At 53.8% G+C, this 9,092-nt stretch overlaps 1 protein-coding gene across 3 annotated transcripts in view; it reads right to left on the bottom strand.

The window, feature by feature from the left end:
- TMEM130 (transmembrane protein 130) overlaps nt 1-7,569 on the bottom strand; it is a 24,426-nt gene extending 16,857 nt beyond the window's left edge. For all 3 annotated transcript variants that reach the window (XM_017533707.2, XM_017533709.2, XM_017533708.2), the window contains exon 1: nt 7,193-7,569. In XM_017533707.2, the coding sequence (XP_017389196.1) occupies nt 7,193-7,562 (370 nt within the window). In that variant the 5' untranslated portion in view covers nt 7,563-7,569. The remainder of the gene's footprint in view (nt 1-7,192) is intronic.
- Between the last annotated feature and the right edge of the window lie 1,523 nt (nt 7,570-9,092).

Genomic DNA, 9,092 nt, shown 5'->3' with positions numbered 1-9,092 from the left:
TTCTCCTGCCTCAGCCTCCTGAGTAGCTGGGATTACAGGCGTGTGCCACGATGCCCGGCTAATTTTTGTATTTTTAGTAGAGATGGGGTTTCACCATGTTGACCAGGATGGTCTCCACCTCTTAACCTCATAATCTACCCACCTCAGACTCCCACAGTGCTGGGATTACAGGCTTGGGCTGCCGTGCCCAGCCTCTCTCTGTCTTTCTTTTTCCTTTCTTTCCCTTCCTTTCCCTTCCTTCCTTCCTTCCTTCTCTCTCTTTGCTTCTTTTTTTATTTTCTTCCTTTCTTCCTTTTTTCTCCTTTCTTCCTTTCTTCCTCTCTCTCTCTTTCCCTCTTTCTTTCTCTCTCTGTCTCCTTCTTCCTTTCTTTCTCTGGGTCTCACTCTGTCACCCAGACTGGAGTATAATCATCACAGTTCACTACAGCCTCCACCTTCCAGGATCAAGTGATCCTCCTGCCTCAGCCTTCCAAATAGCTGAAACTACAGGCACATACCACCACACCTGGCCAATTTTTTATTTTATTTTTTGTAGAGACGGGGTCTCAGTATGTTGCACAGGCTGCCCAAATTATATTTTCTTTTCATGTCAGCCAGGCAAGGCCTTGGTTTGGTGGCTACGCTTCTGGACAGGACACACAGAAAACATTTCTACCATCACCCAGAACTGTTTGATTTTGTTTTGAGACCAGGTCTCCCTCTGTCATCCAGGACTGCGGTGCAGTGGCATGATCACAGTTCACTGCAGCCTCAACCTCCTGGGCTCAAGTGATCCTCCCACCTCAGCCTCCCGAGTAGCTGGGATTGTAGGTGCAAGTCACCACGCATGGCTGATTTTTTCATTTTTTGGTAGAGACAGGATCTCACTATGTTGCCCAGGCTGGTCTCAAACTCCTGGCTTCAAGCGATCCCCCTGCCTTGGCCTTCCAAAGTGCTGGGATTACAGGCACGAGCCAGCATGCGTAACCACATTGCCCAGAGATCTATTGGACAGTGCCAGTCTCATGCCTCTGGATTCCTCCTCTCTTCATTTCTCCCTCTCTGTCGGGGTTAAAGGATTCAGCTGTCGGCCAGGCGCTGTGGCTCATGTCTGTAATCCCAGAACTTTGGGAGGCCGAGGTAGGCGGATCACTTGAGGTCAGGAGTTCGAGACCAGTTTGGCCAACATGATGAAACCCCATCTCTACTAAAAATACAAAAATGGTGGTGTATGCCTGTAATCCCAGCTACTTGGGAGGCCGAGGCAGGAGAATCGCTTGAGCCCAGGAGGTGGAGGTTGCAATGAGCCAAGATCGCACCATTGCACTGCAGCCTGGGCAACAAGAGTAAAACTCTATCTCAAAAACAAAAGAAAACAGCAACAAAAACACTTCCCTGAATCTCTCACCCCCTCTGCTCTCCCCCAACAGCCTAAGGCCACTGTTGTCACAACGCCATGTGAGAATGAAGGTTTCTTTTCCTCCCCTGCTATGCTCCAAAGTCCTTTGGAGCAGGGATCATTTCCATCTTCCCTGTGCCCGGCACAGCACTTGGCACATAATAGGTGTTTGGTACTGCTGCTGCCAAGGGGCACCTGGAGAGCAGGGTGCCTTGGAGGGACTAGCCTACCTGGTCCTGCCCCAGGAGACTGTTTACCCAGGTGGCACTGACTGAGTCCCTTCCACGGACCCCATCCCCACTGTGCCGGGAGGACCCAGAAATGCAGAGTAGGCTCCTCCGCAGAGGGACTTCACAGAAGGCCTGTTAGGCTTTCAACAGGAAAAGCCAACTATTCCTTTATTTATTTTGAGACAGAGTCTCACTCTGTCAACCAGGCTGGAGTGCAGTGGCGCAATCTCACCTCACTGCAACATCCGCCTCCCAGGTTCAAGAGATTTTCCTGCCTCAGCCTCCTAAGTACCTGGGATTACAGGTGCCTGCCACCATGCCTGGGTAATTTTTGTATTTTTAGTAGAGATGGGGTTTCTCCATGTTGGTCAGGCTGATCTTGAACTCCTGACCTTGTGATCTGCCCACCTCGACTTCCCAAAGTGCTGGGATTAGAGGCATGAACCACCAGCCCCGGCCAAAAGGCCAACTATTTTATCTTTTCAACTATTTCAACTATTTTACCATGTTGTTTTTCTTTTACAAATTTTCATTAGATCCCTTACCCTCTCTCTACCACTTTTTTTTTTTTTTAGATGGAGTTTCACTCTTGTTGCCCAGGCTGGAGTGCAATGGTGCGATCTCTGCTCACTGTAACCTCCACCCCCCCAAAACCCCTCCCCGGGCTCAAGCAATTCTCCTGCCTCAACCTCCCATGTAGCTGGGATTAGAGGCACCCACCACCACACCTGGCCAATTTTTTGTATTTTTAGTAGAGACAGGGTTTCAACACATTGGCCAGGCTGGTCTCAAACTCCAGACTTCAGGTGGTACGCCTCCCTCAGCCTCCCAAAGTGCTGGGATTACAGCGTGAGCCACAGTGCCCGACTTTACCAATTTTATGAGAGGGGAGGAGATGAAAATGTTGGATAATATTCAGCCCCCTCAACTGCCCATGTCCCACCTGTCCTTGGACAAGTCTCCAATCTGGGTCCTTTTATGCGTCCCAAAATGTGGCAGAAAGGTGGGTGCTGGCCTTCTGGTGGTAGGGACGTGGAGGCAGTAGATGGACGACTGCGTGGGCACAAGGTCCCTCTCCCCCTAGTCGCCCCAGGAACCTATCAGCTCCGGGTCCATTTTGGGAAATCACTCCCAGAAGAAATAGCAGCCTGGCCTCCTGGGTTCTAAAATTGCATCTCTCAGGTTTTTTTTGTTTGTTTGTTTGTTTTGTTTTTTTTTTGAGACAGAGTTTCACTCTCGTTACCCAGGCTGGAGTGCAATGGTGCGATCTCGGCTCACCGCAACCTCCGCCTCCTGGGTTCAGGCAATTCTCCTGCCTCAGCCTCCTGAGTAGCTGGGATTACAGGCACGCGCCACCATGCCCAGCTAATTTTTTGTATTTTTAGAGTAGAGACGGGGTTTCACCATGTTGACCAGGATGGTCTCGATCTCTTGACCTCGTGATCCACCCGCCTCGGCCTCCCAAAGTGCTGGGATTACAGGCGTGAGCCACCGTGCCCGGCCACATCTCTCAGTTTTACAGGCACGTCGGCTCACACCTGTGGTCCCAGCACTTGGGGAGGCCGAGGTGGGTGGATCGCCTGAGGTCAGGAGTTCGAGACCAGCCTGACCGACATGGTGAAACCCTGTGTCTACTAAAAACACAAAAATTAGCCAGGTGTGGTGGCAGGCACCTGTAATCCCAGCTGCTCAGAAGACTGAGGCAGGAGAATCACTTGAACCCAGGAGATGGGGGTTGCAGTGAGCCAAGATCGTGCCACTACACTCCAGCCTGGGCAACAAGAGTGAAACTCTGTCTCAAAATAAAATAAATAAATAAGATAAAATCACATCTCCCCAAAGCCAGCACCAACAGGGTGGAAAACCCCTTTAGATGAGGTGACATTTTAAGGTGAAAACGCTGCCCATCCCGTGCTCCCTGAGCTGGGGGGGTTGTGGGCCAATGACCCATCGTGATGCATCCCCGCCTTCCTGCCTCATCCTCCCCTTGCCTCCCTTATCGGGTGTGTGGTCCCCAGGCATCTTACGGATGTGCCAGCCACTCTCTCGTGGTTTCCAGGGCAGGGCCAGCCCAGGGGTAGAAGCAGGAATCGAGGGGGCGAGGGGAGCCCCCTCCAATGCCCAGGTGACTCTGAGATTATTTTTTTCAGCTTCATTTCATTCACTTTGAAGCAACATCACCTGTCCCTACGAGGGACTCCAGATCCAGCCTTTCCTCAGGCCCACGTCATGCCTTCACTGCTTTGGCCCACATTACACATTTCCCTTGCTTTCAGGGCTATTTCTTAAATTACAAAGGCATTTGAGGCCAGGACCAGTCCGCTCACACCTGTAATCCAGGTACTTTGAGGCCAGAGGGTCACTTGAGCCCAGGAGTTTAAGGTCAGCCTGAGCAACATAGTACTACCCTGTATCTACAAAAAATAATTTTTTGGGCAGTGGCTTATGCCTGTAATCCCAGCACTTTGGAAGACCGAGGCGGGCGGATCATGAGGTCAGGAGATCAAGACCATCCTGGCTAACATGGTGAAACCCTGTCTCTACTAAAAATACAAAAAAATTAGCTGGGCATGGTGGCACGTGCCTGTAGTTCCAGCTACTTGGGAGGCTGAGGCAGGAGAATCACTTGAACCCGGGAGGCGGAGGTTGCAGTGAGCTGAGATCGCACCACTGCACTCCAGCCTGGTGACAGAGTGAGACTCTGTCTCAAAAAAAATTAAAAAGTAAAACATTAGCCAGGCAAGGTAGCACGCACCTGTTGCCCCAACTACTTGGAAGGCTGAGGCAGGAGGATCTCTTGAGCCCAGGAGTTCAAGGTTGCAGTAAGCTATGATTGCACCCCTGTACTTTAGCCTGGGCAACAAAGTGAGAGACCCTGCCCACATGGGCCACTGCTGCTGCCTGAGGCCACCTAGCCAGTCTATACCACCCTGGCTGAGCTCTGCTCTCCCCCGACTTTGGCTGGGAGGCAGCATTTGGCCAGGTTGTGCACAGAGAGGTGCAGAGACGAGAGACCCATCCTCCCTTCTCCCACTGGCTCCTGGCACTCTCCTCTCCTCCCCATCCTCCCCACCACCCCACCTCAGGAGGGTGGGCATAAGTGAGGCTGGCAGGTGGTGGGGACATTTGGCTGCATGCTAATGGCCAAACCACATCTGCAGTGAAACAGGCGCATGTCAGCACGCAGATCGGTTGCCAGGGTAATGGATCAGGAGGGCAGCCAGCTGGGACTGGGAGGAGGGATGGGTGGAGGCAGGGAGGGGCTGTGTCTGCTGCTTTGCTGCAGACACTGGCCCAGCTCATGGCAGCAGCCCCCCCCCCCCCCCCCGCACCTGCCAAGCCAAAAGAGGTTCCAAGGGCACTTTTTCTCAGTCTTTTTTTTTTCAAAATCAGGTGTGTCACAGCTCCTGGGTGATGCTGCCTCTTTTCCTCAGGGCTCTCAGAGATGGCCAGGACATCTGGGGTAGAAATGGATTATGAAGCCTTTGCCAAATGTGGCTGAAGGAACCAATCACAGGGCCTGCTGCTCTACCCATCAAATTCTTTCTAGGCGATGGCTCACACCTGTAATCTCAGCACTTTGGGAGGATGAGGAGGGCAGATCACCTGAGGCCAGAGGTTCGAGACCAGCCTGGCCAACATAGTGAAATCCTGTCTCTATTAAAAATACAAAAATTAGCTGGCCATGGTGGAGGACACCTGTAATCCCAGCTACTCAGGAGGCTGAGGCAGGAGAATTGCTTGAATCAGGAAGGCTGACATTGCAGTGAGCCGCAATCATGCCGCTGTACTCCAGCATGGGCAACAGGGCAAGGCTCCATCTCAGAAAAAAAAAAAATCATCTTTCCAGGTTTGGGCATCCAAGTGACATTTAGCTGGGCATGGTGGCACACGCCTGTAATCTCAGCTTCTCAGGAAGCTGAGGCAGGAGAATCACTTGAACACAGGAGGCGGAGGTTGCAGTGAGCTGAGATTGCGCCACTGCACTACAGCCTGGTGACAGAGTGAGACTCTGTCTCAAAAAAAAAAAAAAAAAAACAGTAAAACATTAGCCGGGAATGTTTTACGGAGCAGCCAAGGCAGAGGTTTAGGGGACTCCATGGGCCCCCAAGTCACCCAGAGCTGAAGGGGCAAAAGCAAAAAGAGAAGGGGCAACCACTCCAAAGCTTGGCCCATGGAAGAAACACCCACCTTTCCCAGCAACATAGCATGTGAGGCCCTGAACATTCTAGAAAATGGCTACACAAGTCCTTTCTCACAGAACACGCAGACTACCCAAAACACTTTCCAAGAGTACTTCTAAAGTCTCGATAACACAACCCAGAATTAATTAATAGTCCAGTACATGGACTTCTGACTTACACATCCCTGGTTCATGCAGACCTCAGAAAGGGGAAGGGTAGAAAGTTCTCCCCCATGGGTGAGGGAGAAGATATGTTTCCCAGCCTCACTCCTAGCCACTGTGATTTTGACCATATCAACAGTGAGATTGGCTAGAATGGGAACCACACATGATTTCCAAAGAATTAATTCACTGTTGTTCTTTTCTCTTTTCTTTTTCTTTTTCAATTTAGGACACATTGAGAATCTCTGGACACAAATAAACCTGATGAACAAGAGACCTGTCTTCTATATTACCAGGAGGAAACAGGTGATCTTGACCAAACACAATTCCCATAAAATTCATCTCATTCATCCCTGAGTTGCAGGTTTTCTTTTACCTTGTCACAAATTTTCATTAGATCCCCCGCTTCTCTCCCACCCCACCCCCGCCCCTGATTCTTTTGTGAGGGGGGAGGGTATGAAAATGTTGGATAATATTCAACCCCCTTAGCTGCCCACATCCCACCTGTCCCTCGACAGGGACAGTCCCCAATATGGGTCCTTTTATGCTTCCCAAAATGTGGCAGAAGGTGGGTGCTGGCCTTCTGGTGGTGGGGATGTGGAAGCAGTAGACACACGATGCCCCCCTCTACACACACATCCCAGGAACCTGTCAGCTTCGGGTCCATTTTGGAAATCAACATCAGAGAGGAAATGGCAGCCTGGCCTCTTGGGCTCTAAAATCGCATCTCCACAAAGCCAGCACCAACAGGGTGGAAAACCCCTCTAGAAAAGGCGACATTTTAATGCAAAAACGCTGCCCATCCCGTGCTCTCTGGGGAGTGGGGGATTACGGCGCGATGAGATGACAGTCCCGGGCGCATCCCCGTCTCCCGGCTTCATCCTCCCCTCCCTTAGAGGGTGCATGGTCCCCAGGCCTCGAGGGATGCACCAGTCACTCCCACGCGGTTTCCAGGTAGGGCCAGCCCGGGGGGGTGGAAGCAGGAATCCGGGGGGTGGAAGCAGGAATCCAGGGGGTGCGGGGATCCCCCTCCAGTGCCCAGGTGACTTTGGAGGAGAGGGGTAAAAGGAAGAGGAGAGGGTGCCACAGAGGCCTCCGCCGAGGGGAGAGATGCGCGCAGGGTGCACGGTGCCGCCTCGGCCATCCCCGCTCCAGGCCCACCCACCCGTGAAGACGGTTCCAGGCCCTGGGCGGGCTGCGGCTGCCGCTGCGGGGAAGCCGGGCTACCCAGCGCCTTACCTGCGGCCACCCCAGCTGGGGCCCAGGGCAGGAGGCAGGAGAGCCAGAGGATTCGGCCGAGGCGCGACCACACTGCCTGGGCCATGGCGGGGCCCAGAGCGGGAGGAGAGTGGGGCAGACACGGAGGGAATGTGGCTTGAGCTCGGGAACTGAGGCGGGTGCTCCTCGGGGCGCGCAGCGCGAGCGGTGCAATGAGGTGCGGGCGCCGCGCTCGCTCGTCCTCGCCAGGGGACTCTGTCGCTGCGCGCTGCCGCCGCTGCGCACAGCCCGCTGCGCGACCCCGGCCCACGTCAGCCGCGCCACGCGCCCTCCTACTCCTCCCGCTGCCCCCTGCTCCAGCCGCGTCCTCCCTTCTCGCGTCTGTCTCCATGGCCGCGCCCCCTGCCCTCCCGGAGACTACAATTGCCCCTCCCCGCATGCCTCGCCTCTAGGGATCTCCGAGCTCCCTCCCTGTGCCCGGGCTCCTCCCCGAGTTCCTTCCCCCTCAAACCCCCCCATCCTTCCCTTCCACTCCCAGAGTCCACATCCCGCCCCCACCCGCATCCTTCCCTTCCCCGGAACCCCTCCCCGCCCTGGGTCCGAGGCCTCCGGCACTGACTCAGAGTCCCAAGGGGCGTGTGCTGCGCTGTAAGACGCCTGCAAGTCTCTTGGGGCTCCCTCCAGGTGCCTTCTCTCTCCACACTGGTGGCTCCGGGAGGCTGCTCCTCATTCAAGAACTGTTGAGTGCTTAGGGCGCACGAGGCACTGGGCAAAAGGCCTTGAAACGCCTCTTGCTCTTTTTTTTATGCCTTGAGATGGAGTCTTGCTCTGTCCCAGGATGGAGTGCAATTGCCTGATCTTGGCTCACTGCAATCTCCCCCTCCCGAGTTCAAGAGATTCTCCTGCCTCAGCCTCCCGAGTAGTTGGGACTAAAGGTGCCCGCCACCAGGCCCAGCCAATTTTTGTATTTTTAGTAGAGACTGAATTTCGGCCGGGCGTGGTGGCTCACGCCTGTAATTCAAGCACTTTGGAGGCCAAGGCGGGAGGATCACCTGAGGTCAGGAGTTCAAGACCAGCCCGACCAACATGGTGAAACCCCGTCTTTAAGAAAAAAAAAGAGACTGAGTTTCTCCATGTAGGCTAGGTTGGTCTCGAACTCCTGGCCTCAAGTCAGCCTCTCACCTTGGCCTCCTAAAATACTGGGATTACAAGTGTGAGCCACTGTGCCCAGCCTCCTGCCCCTTCTTGAAAGAGGGTCCTGAGTGGTGGCCCCTACGCTGTGCTAGATGTCATCCCCCAGTTTACCCTCTCACAGCTGCTGTAAGATGGGGGTCCTGCTCTTATCTGGACCCAGGGCCACTTCTTTGTCACTAAGGGCCTTGTAGGAGTCAGGCAACCACGGTGAGGGGTGACCAGCCTATACAGTTACTGCCATTTGCCTTAGGGGAGCACGGCTGGGCTCTCCTAGAAGCTGGAGCGGCCTGGCTGGCCTTAAAGGCTGGAAGCCCAGGCTGGGCATGGTGGTTCATGCCTGTAATCCTAGCACTTTGGGAGGCTGAAGTGGGCAGATCACCAGGTCAAGGGTTTGAGACAAGCCTGGCCAACATAATGAAATCCTGTCTCTACTAAAAATACAAAAAATTAGCTGCGTGTGGTGGCACGCACCTGTAATCCCAGCTACTCAGGAGGTTGACACAGGAGAATCACATGAACCTGGGAGGTGGAGGTTGCAGTGAGCCAAGATCGCACCATGGCACTCCAGCCTGGACAACAAGAGCAAGACTCCATCTCAAAACAAACAAACAAAAAAAGCTGGAAGCCCAGTGGGTTCTGGTCCCAGCTGTGCCTCTACTTTGCTACATACCTGGGCAAGAGATCCTCCCACACAGTGAGGGCCTTTGACCTCCTCTCTGGCCCATGA

This window comes from Cebus imitator, unplaced genomic scaffold (genome assembly GCF_001604975.1).
Source record: "Cebus imitator isolate Cc_AM_T3 unplaced genomic scaffold, Cebus_imitator-1.0 Scaffold82, whole genome shotgun sequence".
Classification (NCBI taxonomy): domain Eukaryota; kingdom Metazoa; phylum Chordata; class Mammalia; order Primates; family Cebidae; genus Cebus; species Cebus imitator.
Note: the sequence above shows the minus strand (reverse complement) of the source record. Positions and strands in the feature narration are given on the sequence as shown.